Source organism: Impatiens glandulifera, chromosome 2 (assembly GCF_907164915.1).
Source record: "Impatiens glandulifera chromosome 2, dImpGla2.1, whole genome shotgun sequence".
NCBI classification, from domain to species: Eukaryota; Viridiplantae; Streptophyta; class Magnoliopsida; order Ericales; family Balsaminaceae; genus Impatiens; species Impatiens glandulifera.
The window spans coordinates 61120819-61135328 of NC_061863.1; the positions used below are offsets into that span (position 1 = coordinate 61120819).

Below are 14510 nucleotides of genomic sequence, written 5' to 3' on the forward strand. Positions count from 1 at the left end.
ACATACCTACATAGTTGAGTTATCATCTTATTTATTTTTTGATTTTTGATGGACTATCTAGCTGAAGAAAAATCGTCAAATTTTCAATGATCGTAGTCCTCTAATGCGTATCATTCATAATACTATTATTATGACGTTTTTTGAGATTTGTTCAGGAAAATTAGTAGAGTCTATCTAGGAGTTAATCGTCTTTCTCGAGTAATTTTTTTTTTTTTAAATTATGTCATACTTTGTCGTAAAACTTAAATGATTTTTTTTTTAATTTTAATATATGAATTTAAAAAAAAAACAATTTACTTAATGATTAAGTTGTAATAAATAAATTATTATTTTGTTTCATAAATAAAAGTAAAAAAGTAGCGGAAATTTTGGAGACAGTAAAATGCATAAGTTTAGGCTTTTGGTTCTTCTTCGGAGAGACACTATAATTATATACAATTCATTCATTCACATTTCACTCACTAAGGTCGGTCCAGTCGAGTCCAGTCAGTCAAGTCGTTCACACAACTTTTATTCGCTCATCGTCATCTTCCTCCTCCATGTGAATTCTGATCTCTCTCGCGGTGTTGATTTACATGTGAAGATACATACATACATACGCTCCTTAATTAAACAGAGGATCCCGAGATGGTTACAGACTTCAGGATATCATCCCCTGCTGCTGCTTCACTGTCTCAAAGTCAATAAATGCGACCCCCCCTTCCACACTAGAACGGATCAGAATCTGGGTTTCATTCCATCCCCCCCTCCTTCCTTCCTAACTTCATTATTACTCCTTCTTCTTCTTCTTCGCACTTGACATGTTTACAAACTCAGGCCGGAGATGAAAATTCTTATCCTCGAGTCTCGCTTTCTTCTCCTCCTCCTTTTCTTTACTCTCTTTTCTTCCTCCTATGTCCAATCAAAAGACCCCATCAAGTCCATTTTAGGTCTCTTCTTTATATTTCATTTTCTTCTTCTTCTTGTCTCCTTTCTTGGTGCATTTTTTTGATTTCTTGATTGTTTCTTTCTTTCAACTGTTATTTCAGGTGATGAGAATTTTGGTACTGGGAGAAATGACATCTTCAATGGAGTTGCAGAGGCGCCAGGTCCTGCAAGCAATGGGTGGAATACCCTTGTTCTAGCAGCAAACAGAACTAAGAGACCCGATATTCTTCGTCATCTTAAGCCATATAGAGCTGGATGGGACATTGCCAATAAACACTACTGGGCTGTAAGCATTACTTTTACTCCTCCTCCTCCTTTTACTAAATTAGGATGCAAGATCTTGACTCAACAGCTGGCTAAGATCTGCTGTTTTCTGTACTTTAAATAAATTATAATTCATAAGATTTCGAAACTGGGAAATGCTTTAACAGCTGTTGCATATGAATCTAATTCAATGGGAAAAAAAATATAGTAAATTTCTCTTCTTTTTTTTATCTGTAGTCTGTAGGATTTACAGGTTCTTTCGGTTTCATTCTTGCTGCTCTGTGGTTTGTCTCCTTCGGTTTGGCTCTCGTTCTACATCACTGCTGTGAATGGAGAATAAAGTTCAAAGGAAAAGGGTCAAGTTTCTTGCGAAGGATCTCCCTACTTTTGCTCATCATCTTCACGTGTTCTGCAGCGTAATAGATTTAATTTTGCACTTCTTTTCAGTTTTCAGTTGTCCTCTTTGGCTGACATGTTGTATATTCCTTTTATCGTTCCTCAGAATTGGGAGTCTTCTTCTTTCGATTGGACAGAATAAGTTTCACGGTGAAGCAATGCATACCCTTGATTATGTTGTGAACCAATCGAGCTACACTGTTGAGACTTTGAGAAATGTAACTGAGTACCTATCACTTGCAAAGACTATTAACATCGCCCAGGTGTTCCTTCCTTCCGATGTAAAAGATAACATAGACAAGTTGAATGTTGATTTAAAAACTGCAGCAGACACTCTCGGCCAAAAAACCAGTGAAAATTCAACAAAGATTCAGAGAGTTTTCAGTTTGGTGTATGTGCTCTTAACCTTGGTGTTGTGTGTGATCAGTTTTTCTTTCGTTTATTCAGAAGTTTGAACACTAATTGCAGGAGGTTGTCGTTGATTCTTATCGCTGCACTGATGCTTGTTCTGTCACTTCTTGGTCTTTGTGAGTTCTTCTGCTTCATAATGCTTTTTCCATCTTTGTTTCCGGTCTGTTCTTTAATTCTTGTATCGTTTTGCAGTCCTATCGCTTCTGGGACACAAGCATGCCATTCACTTGTGAGATTTTGCTCCCATTTCTTTTGAATTTACCAATTTTCAAGGTCTCGATTTAATATTTGATTCAACTCATAATGCTTCTGCAGATTCATTGTTAGTGGATGGTTTCTCGTGGCGATCACTTTCACTCTTTGGGGAGTTTTTGTTATACTCAACAAGTAAGACCTTGTTTGATACTCTTTTTCGGGTTATTTTGGTTAAATGGTTGAATTGATAGTAGTGGGTTATTCAAAATTAATTCCATACAACCCACATCAAACAAGGCATATGGCATTTTGCAGCATTCTAATTGAAGAAGAAATGTCACAAATATCATTTGCAGTACAATTTCAGATACCTGCATGGCTATGGGTGAATGGGTCGATAATCCCCATGCAGCAACTGCCCTTAGCGACATTCTTCCCTGTGTCGATCAGAGAACCACAAACCAGACATTGGTTCAGAGTAAGCAGGTCGTAACCGACATTGTAAATATCGTCAACCAATTTGTATACACTGTTGCGAACTCGAATCTTTCTTCCAATAATCCCAGTTTCTACAACCAATCTGGGCCACCAATGCCCCCTCTTTGTTACCCATTTGACGATAGGTTGCAAGATCGACAGTGTACCATGCAAGAAGTTTCTATGCAGAATGCTTCTCTGGTTCGGTTTAAATCCTTTTCCTTTTTTTTTTGGAAAAAATCTTGTTCCATGAAAAAGTGGATTCTAGAATTCTGAGTTTGTTTGTTATACAGGTTTGGGGGGAGTTGATTTGTAGGGTATCAGAATCGGGATTATGCATAAGCTCGGGAAGGATAAAACCGGAAATGTACATACAGTTGGTGGATGCAGTCAACATAAGCCTGGCTCTACAACTTTACGCCCCTCCATTACTTAGCTTCCAAGATTGCAACTTTGTTCGTGCAACATTCTGGAATATAACAGTAGCTCATTGCCCGCCTTTGAGGCATCATCTGCGGTTGGTCAATGCAGGTCTTGCTCTCATTTCTGTCGGAGTCATGCTTTGCCTTGTTGTCTGGTTACTCTATGCAAACCGCCCCCAAAGGGAGGAAGTGTTTGCAAAACTTTCATCAATAATAAGAAGTAGCTACAAAAAAGGTTGCCTCAAGAAGGATGTTTCTTCTGGAAGAGTTCCTTCAGTTTAATGTCTAGATAGAACATATTATATTGAATAAATAACCAAGATGGAGCAAAGCACCATCTTTTTTTTTACCAATTTTCCTGCTTATGGTATATGATTCAAAGAAAATTACTATTTCTTAACAACAATAGAAGTCTGAACAATTTAATCCATAAGCCAGGAAGAGTTCAAAGATGAGGATGCTACACAACAGAATTCAGATGCAATTACATGTTACTAGTAGATTTATACACATCCTAAACAACAATTCACAGCCTACTACTTCACGAGTTTGCTTGCAGGTTACAAATATACCAACGGAAAACAGTGATCTACAAACTGAAGCTTGGAGTCGAACGGGGGCTTTGTTTGTATTGAGCTACACTGTACAAAAAAACCCATCTCTCCCAAAAGTTCATATGTCCATATCATTGAAAATCTCTTCATCGTCATCCTCATCATCGTTAGAATATCCATCTGTGATGAAACCCAAATTGCTGCAAAAAGGATAGCTGGTTGTAAGAAGTCAAAGCCATGCAGGGTTTAACAGGAAGAGAATACAAGAAAAATGATATAGAACCAATTCCTCATCATGAGCTGTTTAAATATCATAATACTACTAAAAGGGTACCAAGGCTAATTTTCTAAAGACTAGTTATTGTTAACCAGTTATAGAAAGATCACCTCAAACAGCTGAAACGGAAGGTAACAATTCGTTTGAGCTTCCTGTTGTAGAAGAAAAAAGTGAAAGACCATCTGAAAAAGGATAGATCACTTGTCATCATCACAAAGATCTGGCCCCATGTAACAGTCATGAGGCTATTTGGAAACTTGTATTTTGTTGTGTAGAAATATTTATTTTTACACCTTGTCATCATCACAAAGACTAATTATTGTTAGTGTTTTCATAATAACTTACATAGCTCCTCTTTCCAGAAAAGGGCCAGTATCTGAGTCTGGATTGTAGCTGTAAATTTCACATTCAGATAGATTGACAACCTGCATTTGTTGTCATCAATTAGTTGCCAAGATATATATGCTGCTAAACCGAAGGAAATGCCAAAAGGTACTTTCTTGGCACACATACCTCATCTAAAGCCTTGTACAATGTAGCAAGTAAAGGATTGCCTTCATTTGTCCCCATCCATTCCTGAAATTTGGAGAAAATATTGAAAGTAGACAGAAATATATCAGACAGAAAACCAAAATAAGCACATCATTACAATCTTTAAAGAATCACTCAATACAGCCATATGAACTGCAAAGTGCTATTAACGATTCACAGAATCCCCGGTTAGGTTAGCAAACAAAATAGAGAAGATAGAAAATACCTTTGAGGCTTCAAACATGTAGGTATCAAAAATCTGCTTAAAACTGTCCCAGCTTTCATCTGTGAAAAACTCATGGGCTCTCACTGCACTGGTAAATTGAGAAAGGATGGGTAATATGCACCGTTTGGGGAAATTGGATCCATGACAAGAAGAGACCATCAACATACCAGATATTGGGATATTTGGATCATAAAATGAAAACCAAAATATGGATGAAATAATTATGAGAAAACTGTTTTGACTTTGGGATGGAGAGACTTGAACTCTCAGCTCCATTAGGAGCGACAGTCCGAAACTGTCTGTCAAACCTTCTGACAACACCCCCAAATTTGTTTGAAGAGGATTATACATTGGGTTGTCACGTCGCCCAAAAAGCTGACAGTGCCATTACCCATAACCCTCTTTTTCAGCTCAGTTTAACCCATGCATTTTAAAACACAAAAGACACTGTTTACCTGAAGTCATAATCGGGATACATGTGATAGAGAGTGAGGACCAAGTAAATCAATGTTTTCCGGCTGAAAAAAAAAGAATGGTTAAAAAATAATGAAAGCCTGTTCTCAGATGAACAAATGGGAGCACGCCAATGCTTTATAACCTGGACCGGCTACACAAACTATCAACTGGTGAAGAAGAGTCTGTATCAGATGACTTTCCAATGTAATCAAGGATCTGTTGAATGGAAAAATAGATGCATCGAGAAAACACATATTCAGATATAATATACTTCAATGACGAGCTGTGTATAAATAGCATCAAGAAGCTATTAGAAGTGACTTTTAGCTAGAATCCTGTTATAAATCTCAGATTTCCAAATTCACAAGGTCATTGTAAATATGGAAAATCCAAAAAAATAAGCACTTCTAACCTTGATCCTGCTAGTTAGATTGAAAGTGCAAACAAATAACTCAATCAAAACTACAACAATATTCAATTTCAAGAACAAAAACAAAAACTCATCCTAGATAACAACTTTAAGCCATTCTTCACAAATTTCCACTCTTTTTCACAACATTTTCCAAATTCTCCATTTTCTTACTTTTGCTCTGTGACTATTGAGAAACTCATGCGACAAAGAAGAGATATATCTTGCCTGGTAAGATAACCGATAGCAAAAGGCTAGACTATAGACAAAACTGAATATGCACAGGTATAAAACAAGAGTTCTGCCTACCTCATGCTCCAAACTGAAAGACAACCTCTTATCAGGTCCAGTATGTTTACCTAGAAAGAAGAAAAAAGTGAACAAGGTACAAGTCAACATGAAATCATGGGAAACACTTGCTGAATCATGTGTTGTCATACATGAGTAAGCTTCTAGGCATCCCTTGATCATACGCTCTCCAAGATTGACATGGCATAAGAAATTGTTTAACCTGAGAAACATGTATCATAAGTGATCCAAAAGCAAGAAAACTCAAAACTAAAATGCAAAAGATTTTAAAGCTTCAATATTTCTGAGAGGAAAATATTTCTGTTAACTGATCAAGATCAATATGTACCTATCAAGAGGAGTGTACTCCAAATATTTCATGGTAGAAGACCAAAAGGGTAATCACAACAATGTTGATGCTTTACAGAAGAAACTACTTCCTTAAATCCTGCATTAAAGCAAAACATATCGACCATAAGAGATAATCTACCAGATCCATCTCGAATAATAAGATTAAACACATCACCAAACACCTTATCACCAATAAAAAAACACCCATATCGCAACCAGACAACAACGACTAATGTTAAGTTACTAGATCTGTTGATATATACTTAGTAGAATTGTTATATAAACATTTTTTTGTGCTGAACAAACCACCGTATGCTCCATATAGGATTTAAACATCAAGAAGATAGATAGTATAAGGGGGAACTCAGACAAACCACTGACCTGTGAATTCTGACCAGTGAAATTGAAAGAGGAGGAGACAGACGTCGATGCGTAGGCACCGTATATTATTATTATCCAAGGAATGAAATGAATCGAGGCGATCTGCAACTATTTGTTGTATTTTGGAATGCCTGAACGGGAGAACATTTGGAACCCTAAATTCGCATATTCGGCTGTCTATCTACTATACCCACAAATCGGTATTTATTTATTTATTTATTTATTTATTTGAGGCGTGTCAAAACTACACTACTACATTAATAATAAAATAAAACTAATTAATACACAATAAACGCACGCTAAACTTATTATAAAACTCGCATAAACATTAATAAATTAATTTATTTTTTTATTAATCGTATTTATTTTTTTAATCATTGTAATTAAAATATATATATATATTATTTGGAAAAAAAAATGATGTTTATTAATAAAATGTTTTCAAACTTTTGTTAGATGAACAGATCCTACGTATAATGTGTACAGGAGTAGTTTCTGATATAAAAAAATAAGGAATAATTGTCTATGGGGGTAAGTTTTGTTTAACTAGTCAATTCAAAACATATCGCGGATTTTATGTTAGGAAACTATACTTCATATTTGTAATCTACATTTTTTAACTATATTTGACCACCACTTATCTCACTCTTTATTTATATATTAAAGATAATAAAAAGGTTACAATATAAACGCACAATATTTAAATATGGAGTACACGAATGAACAACCACCTCGTGGTCGTTATAATCTCTCTGAAAATGGAACAACACAAATTCATTATTTTAGTTTGAAAATTAAATTAAAAAAGTTATTAGAATAAAAAGTTAAATGTTTACATAAATATGATTTTAAAAAATGATATATGATATAATTAGAGAAATGAAGGTTTATATAAGTTAAACACAAATTAACAATTTTATAACCTTTTAAATGATTTAAATATTTAAAAATGTAAATTTAAACAAAAATAAATAAATTTATAAGATTCAATTTTAAATAAGAATAAATGTATAAAGAATAATTTAGAATTAATTAAATATTCTCAATCCCAATAATTTACCTAACTCGATACTATTATTCTACACTACATTTACACACGCAATGAAAGATAGGATTTAGACTATTCAATAATTGTATCCAACGTAGGCTTTTTTGATCTACAGATGAATATTCCCGCACCATGATGAGATCTCTCAATCCCGTCTAAACTCAATCTTGGTTCTTGGACCGCGCATTCGATTTCTGGCGACACTTTGGTCGTATTATTCTTAAGCCTAGACGAAGAGGACATAAAACGGATTGCAACATCGGCGGCAGTAACTAGGGAGTGAACCCTCTTCATAGGGAAAAAGACATAAATGTTTGGGGGTTCCAAGTATTGGTCGGCGGTTAGAGGTTGGAATCTCTTGCCAATGTTAATGGAACGAAGGTTGACCAAGAAGAAATTGGGAAAGTCAAGCATGAGCTCGGCGGCATTTATGGGTTCCCTGTATTGCTCGATTTCGCCGCCGGGGAAGATCACTCTAGCAGCAGCAGCTGACTTTGATGATTTGGTCATCTTCATGGTTAAGTTGTAAGTGCAAGAGGATGCATAGTTGCCCATTCTTCTTATTTCTTAGAGTTAATTGAGATGCGATTCTTATTTGAAAATGAATGAAATAGGGATTTTGCTTTTTATACACATTTTCTTAGAATCAAAACACGCAAAAATTGGTCAATTAAGATAAGAGTTAAGGGACTGACTGACTGCCAGTGTACGCGTGTGTGCGTGTGTTTCCACTACCACTACCACTGACTTTCATTTATTTAATATCTATTTATTTTTAATACTATTATTTATTACTCAAAAATTAAAATCAAAACCAAAATCAAAATACGCGCTTCACAAAGTTGACTACCCTTCCACAGTTCCACTCTTGCCGCCCCACTTTATTTATTTATTTATTTTCATCAGAATCGTCATCATCGTTGTCATCATATTTGGAAGTTAGGATCTGCTTTATGCTCGTTATACAAATACCTAATTTCCATTTCAGCCAATGAATAACGACCATTTATATATATATATATATATATATATATAGTATATATTTAAATATTAAATTAAAATAATTAATAATATTATAATTTTTATATTTATAATATTATATAGTATATATATAAAATGTTATATATATATATATATATTAATTAATTTTAAATATAATAAATAATTTAAATTAAAAATAATATATTTGAAAATAAAATATATTAATATATTCATTTTATAAATTTTAGTTAATATATAATTTTAAATATTAATAAATGGATAAATTAAAAAATAATATATTTTAAAATAAATGATATGAATAAATTATTTTTAATTTAAATAAGTTGATCATAGTTAATAAATAAAATTAATTTATTATTATATGTTTGATTCATCTCAGTTCTAATAAATATTTTAAATAATTATTAAGTTTAGTTTAATTTTTAAAATTATAATTATAAATTAAAAAAATAACAATACTTTAGATTTTTGCTTAATTATTTTATATATTAAGATACATATTTTTATATATTAAGATACATAATACTATATATTATAATATAAATAAACAAAAATATTAAATGTATATTTTATTATTATAATAATAGGAAATTTTCATAAGATATAAGCAGATAAAAATAAAAACAAAATAAATTAAAAAAATTATAATAATATTTATTCAATGTTTAAAATTATTAAAATAAACAATATAACGCTCTCATTTCACATTTTATTCACTTCGATAAAACAACTTATTTTTTCACATGTTTCACCACATATTTCTTATGAATGAATCTCTTATCTCGTGACTTTACACTTTCACTTTGTCAACCAAATATTTGATTCACATATTTTAATAATTAACATCGTGATCTTACACTTTGGTTAATCAAATATTTGATTCATATTTGTTTAACCACTTTCAAATGATACTAGTCTATTATCCATCGGCAAACCACATCTCAATCACACTTGGTTAAATGTAGTACTTGTTTTGTTATGTTATAAGTTCGAAACACACAAATAACATTTTTAATTTTATTTTTAACCGTTTTAAATTTATGGGCGGGTCAACCCACAATCCGACCCAAGTATCAATTTACTCTCAAATAAACAACCAAATTAACCATAACTCTCGACCTGAAAATCCGGACACTTTAAAAATTAAGCATCATTATATATATATATATATAAATTAGTTAGTTAAAAATTTAAACTTTTATTGTTAAAATGTCTCGCGTTTTCAAAATTAGTATTAAATTTTAAATACAAATTGTTGTTAGCCTAATTGGTTAAATAGTTGTATTTGTTTTTGTTAGGTTGTAAGTTCGAAACATATAAATAACATTTTTTATTTTATTTTTAACCGTTTTAAGTTTATGAGCGGATCAACGCACAATCCGACCCAAATATCCATTTACTCTCACATAAATATCCAAATTAATCATATCTCTCGACCCGACAATTCGGACACTTTAAAAATTAAGCATCATTATATATATATATTTTATATAAATATATAAAAGTATTAAAAATAGATAGAATAAATGAGAGAAAATGAATAAAAATGATTAAAAATAGATTAAATAAATGAAAAAATAAATAAAATAATTAAATATGAATGAAATATGAAAGTGATATTATAAGTTTAAAAAGTTGAATAGGGAAATAGAGAGAAAAAATAAATTTAATCTCAAGGTGTTTCACTATAATTTTTTTTTTCTTCAAATGAGTGTATTAAGCAAACCGCAAACACTTTATATATAATTTTTTAAACAAACCGTTGACACTCAATTCATGATTTTGAAATTTGGAAACGAGATAAAAAAAATATATTTCTATTTAAGCTATTTTAACAAACATTTTTTATAAAATATTTAAAATAATGAATTAAAGTGATATGATCGATAAAATAATGTTTAATTAGGTTGAAATTATTTAACTTTTTCTTATTTATCTTTTTAAAAAATTTAAAATAATTAAACATTATCTCACTTGTCTTATCTTCATATCATTACTCAATTCATTAACTAAAATATTGTATATTATTTTTAAAATTGATTTATCATTATATATTAATATCCTTTAATTATTTTTATTAAAAAAATACATTCTTCAAAATTACAATACTTCAACATATTTTAAATAATTCATAATTGTTTAATTAAATTAGGCCTAGTTTGAATTTTAAATTAAATTATTAACATAATTATTGAAGAAATTGAATTAATATTATTGATATCGCATTCATAAATTATTACTATTACTTTTCTGTATTAGTTCCGAAAACGTAAAATTAATCGAAAAAATAGTTTTTCTCGAAGACCTAAAACTCGATAAATTATTGAATATTTATTTTTTTATGTCATGATTTCTTAATATACATTGTTTTTTAAAAATAATGTGATTATTTATCAAACAAAATAATTCTAAATATACATAGATCAAATATGATTAATTATCAAACAAAATAATTCTACATATACATGGGCCAAATATGATAATTTATCAAACAAAATAATTATAGAGAGACAATTTAATTTGAATTAATCGAAATACCAAATCAAACCGCTAAATTAAACGACCTTCTAAGAAAAAAATCAAAAAAATAAACGACCTTTAATGTCCCCAAGAAGGTGACGTAATTGGACTCTCTATTACCGGCAGTTACTTTTTCCGGTCAACGCATAATAGCGTTGATAAGGAGCAGACTTTGCTGTAGAAGAAACTACAAACCCTACCTTCTCGCATTCTGGTTTCTAGCAAAGAGTAGACACACTCTCCATTCTCCACCAAGCTACAATGGCTTCTCGGAGGCTGTTGTCGTCTCTGCTCCGGTCATCCAATCTCCGCCCGCCGGCGAGATCCGCTCTTAGATCTCCTTCTCCATGTCCTTCACACAGGTCTTCTCCCAAGGGCTTCATCCTCAATCGCGTAATGGATTATGCTACCTCCGCCGCCGCTCCGTCGCAGCCGACGCCTCCTCCACCTAACTCCACCGTTCCATCTGGAAAGATTACCGACGATTTCACAGGCGCTGGATCGATCGGAAAGGTCTGTCAGGTAATTGGAGCTGTCGTCGACGTCAGGTTTGACGAGGGATTACCTCCGATTCTAACGGCATTGGAGGTGATGAACCACTCGATCAGACTGGTGCTTGAGGTTGCTCAGCATTTGGGAGAGAATATGGTCAGGACTATCGCTATGGACGGAACTGAAGGGCTCGTCAGAGGACAAGGAGTGCTCAACACTGGCTCTCCCATCACTGTAAGTCCTTAAATTTATACTTGAATTAGATCTATGTATCTATCTGTTTGATATCGTTCAATTGTAGGTACCTGTTGGAAGGTCCACCCTTGGTCGTATCATCAATGTTATTGGAGAACCTATTGATGAAAGAGGGGATATCAGTAAGCAATACTATTGATTGATTTTACATTCTCATATCACCATTCTGTATCGACACTGATTGACATGTTTCACTTGAATTTTGCTTCAGGTACTGATCATTATTTGCCCATTCATCGAGAAGCTCCATCATTTGTTGATCAAGCTACTGAACAAGAGATTCTGGTTACTGGAATAAAAGTAATCGAGTTGTCAAACATTTTCATTTAGATGCTCCCTTTCTCATATTGTTATTGATAGAGAACTTTGATTGCCCCGTCTATCCCTTTCTTAAGGTTGTTGATCTTCTTGCACCATATCAAAGAGGTGGAAAAATTGGTCTTTTTGGTGGTGCTGGTGTTGGAAAAACTGTGCTCATTATGGAACTCATTAACAATGTTGCTAAGGCCCATGGTTTGTCTTGATCATACGATCTTTACCATATACCTAAGAACTGCCATTCTTACTGCTTACCATTATTTTTCCTTGAACAGGTGGTTTCTCTGTGTTTGCTGGTGTTGGCGAGCGTACTCGTGAGGGAAATGACTTGTACAGGGAAATGATTGAAAGTGGTGTTATTAAGCTTGGTGATAAACAGGTTAATGCAAAATTTGTTTGCTTTGTTGTTTCGTAACTTTATTTTCAAGTCTGTTAGTTATATGAAAAGTCCTATTAATCAGGCTGAGAGCAAGTGTGCTTTGGTTTATGGACAAATGAATGAGCCCCCTGGTGCTCGTGCCCGTGTTGGACTCACTGGATTAACTGTGGCAGAGCACTTCCGAGATGCAGAAGGGCAAGACGTGTTGCTCTTCATTGACAACATCTTCCGTTTCACCCAGGTTAGTATGCAACTAGTATGTCTGTTGGTTAATACTTGATATTGTTGTCTGTTTCCATTCATATAAATATATATACACACAAACATTACATTTCAAATTATGTCATTGTGTTCTGTTGATGCCAACAGGCCAACTCAGAGGTGTCTGCTTTGCTTGGCCGTATTCCATCTGCTGTGGGTTACCAACCAACTTTAGCTACCGATCTTGGAGGTCTTCAAGAGCGTATCACTACCACCAAGAAGGGTTCAATTACCTCTGTCCAAGCCATTTATGTGCCTGCTGATGACTTGACGGATCCTGCCCCTGCAACCACCTTTGCTCACTTGGATGCAACAACTGTGCTATCACGGCAGGTATGTTTTTTTCTTTTCTTTTCTTATCTCTGCTTTTAGATGAGCTTATTGTTTGGGCTTTGCTTGATCTAGGGTTAACTAAGTGGTTATTTCCTAATAACTCTGTTTGATGTGAGTTATTGAAAATAAAGTTATTTGGGTAGAAAGACATTATTAAGAATACAAATATACAAATATATATATATATATATATATATATTAATTATTTAAATATGGGTGTTTTAGTTGATGATTTGAACGATGTGATTAATGATGGGGCAGTGTTATTTGAAATTAAGGCCAGTATATCTCAAGTTGATGAGTCTTTAAGGCCAGTGCATCTCAAGTTGACGAGTCTTGGTAACCTTGATTAAAGTTTGGAGTCATGGAGGGATATTGTTGTGCTAGCCTCGTCCAATAATGAATAACAAAAGAGAGTTCTTGAATGAATGATGCAGTTACTTGTCACTTCAATCTTTTTTTTTCTTTTTATTATGATAACAGATATCAGAACTTGGTATCTATCCGGCTGTTGATCCTCTTGACTCAACATCTCGTATGCTTTCACCTCACATACTGGGAGAGGAACACTACACTACTGCTCGTGATGTGCAGAAGGTTCTACAAAACTACAAGAATCTTCAAGATATTATTGCTATTCTAGGAATGGATGAGCTAAGTGAAGATGACAAGTTGACAGTTGCCCGGGCTCGTAAAATTCAAAGGTTCCTTAGCCAGCCGTTCCACGTAGCAGAAGTTTTCACAGGTGCTCCTGGTAAATACGTGGAGCTCAAAGAGAGCATTGCCAGTTTCCAGGTAATTATGCTTCGGAATTCTATCAACTTTTAAATTATTCCATTGTGAAAAGCCTGATTGAATTGCTTATGTTTGATATCATCATCAGGGAGTGTTGGATGGAAAATACGACGACCTTTCTGAGCAGGCGTTTTACATGGTTGGAGGGATCGAGGAAGTGATTGCAAAGGCAGAGAAGATTGCTAAGGAATCTGCATAGTAATAATAATAATAATCACAAGTTCTTTCGTCGGTTCATTCATTCAATCCAACCATCCTGAAAATAATCTTGAGTCATTTCTGAGACAAGTATATTTTGAATCAGAGAGTTTTGTATTGAATAATAATATTTTCATGTAAGTTTGCAGAGGGCAATATCTCAAACCCCTGCATGTTTTATGTTGAAAATAATGGGGAAGTGTATTATACACATCTATCTCATCCTTAGTTATTACTCTTTCTTTTAGACTTAATCATTTTATTTCGCTTAAACCCTAATCCCAAATCTGACCTAGAAATAGAAACAAACAAATGATCAGCAACATGAAGAAGAAGAAGCAACC

The 14510-nt window shown here is 33.3% G+C and overlaps 4 protein-coding genes across 4 annotated transcripts; 2 read left to right on the forward strand and 2 right to left on the reverse strand.

The window, feature by feature from the left end:
• Positions 1-484: 484 nt before the first annotated feature.
• Positions 485-3440, forward strand: LOC124925469. Its single transcript, XM_047465476.1, has 9 exons — positions 485-929; positions 1029-1213; positions 1429-1607; positions 1694-1978; positions 2056-2114; positions 2191-2227; positions 2314-2385; positions 2550-2871; positions 2964-3440. The coding sequence occupies exons 1-9, from the start codon at positions 824-826 to the stop codon at positions 3372-3374; spliced, it is 1656 nt and encodes a 551-aa protein (XP_047321432.1). The 5' UTR covers positions 485-823; the 3' UTR covers positions 3375-3440.
• Positions 3441-3464: 24 nt separating this feature from the next.
• LOC124925470 (repressor of RNA polymerase III transcription MAF1 homolog) lies at positions 3465-6744 on the reverse strand. The gene is made up of 11 exons (XM_047465477.1): positions 6566-6744; positions 6183-6281; positions 5986-6056; positions 5855-5904; positions 5279-5352; positions 5136-5198; positions 4681-4768; positions 4437-4499; positions 4269-4348; positions 4034-4105; positions 3465-3846 (listed from the first exon to the last, which is right to left on the reverse strand). Exons 2-11 carry the CDS (start codon positions 6212-6214, stop codon positions 3765-3767), a joined length of 675 nt encoding a protein of 224 aa, XP_047321433.1. The 5' UTR covers positions 6215-6281; positions 6566-6744; the 3' UTR covers positions 3465-3764.
• A 941-nt stretch (positions 6745-7685) lies between these two features.
• Positions 7686-8168, reverse strand: LOC124925135. Its single transcript, XM_047465104.1, has one exon. The coding sequence runs from the start codon at positions 8166-8168 to the stop codon at positions 7686-7688; it is 483 nt and encodes a 160-aa protein (XP_047321060.1).
• Positions 8169-11292: 3124 nt separating this feature from the next.
• LOC124923806 (ATP synthase subunit beta, mitochondrial-like) lies at positions 11293-14377 on the forward strand. Its single transcript, XM_047463782.1, has 9 exons — positions 11293-11861; positions 11929-12004; positions 12094-12182; positions 12278-12395; positions 12476-12579; positions 12662-12820; positions 12949-13173; positions 13657-13968; positions 14057-14377. Exons 1-9 carry the CDS (start codon positions 11397-11399, stop codon positions 14165-14167), a joined length of 1659 nt encoding a protein of 552 aa, XP_047319738.1. The 5' UTR covers positions 11293-11396; the 3' UTR covers positions 14168-14377.
• Positions 14378-14510: the final 133 nt, after the last annotated feature.

Excerpts from the sequence above, each read along its gene's own strand:
- LOC124925469 (XM_047465476.1), top strand. The coding sequence starts at position 824 with ATGAAAATTCTTATCCTCGAGTCTCGCTTTCTTCTCCTCCTCCTTTTC. Across the intron at positions 930-1,028 it reads CCCCATCAAGTCCATTTTAG|GTGATGAGAATTTTGGTACT; the intron begins GTCTCTTCTTTA and ends CTGTTATTTCAG. Across the intron at positions 2,872-2,963 it reads CTATGCAGAATGCTTCTCTG|GTTTGGGGGGAGTTGATTTG; the intron begins GTTCGGTTTAAA and ends TTTGTTATACAG.
- LOC124925470 (XM_047465477.1), bottom strand. The coding sequence starts at position 6,214 with ATGAAATATTTGGAGTACACTCCTCTTGATAG. Across the intron at positions 5,199-5,278 it reads AGTTTGTGTAGCCGGTCCAG|CCGGAAAACATTGATTTACT; the intron begins GTTATAAAGCAT and ends TTTTTTTTTCAG. Across the intron at positions 4,349-4,436 it reads TGTACAAGGCTTTAGATGAG|GTTGTCAATCTATCTGAATG; the intron begins GTATGTGTGCCA and ends CAACAAATGCAG.
- LOC124925135 (XM_047465104.1), bottom strand. The coding sequence starts at position 8,168 with ATGGGCAACTATGCATCCTCTTGCACTTACAACTTAACCATGAAGATG.
- LOC124923806 (XM_047463782.1), top strand. The coding sequence starts at position 11,397 with ATGGCTTCTCGGAGGCTGTTGTCGTCTCTGCTCCGGTCATCCAATCTC. Across the intron at positions 12,183-12,277 it reads TTCTGGTTACTGGAATAAAA|GTTGTTGATCTTCTTGCACC; the intron begins GTAATCGAGTTG and ends CCCTTTCTTAAG. Across the intron at positions 12,580-12,661 it reads TTAAGCTTGGTGATAAACAG|GCTGAGAGCAAGTGTGCTTT; the intron begins GTTAATGCAAAA and ends CCTATTAATCAG.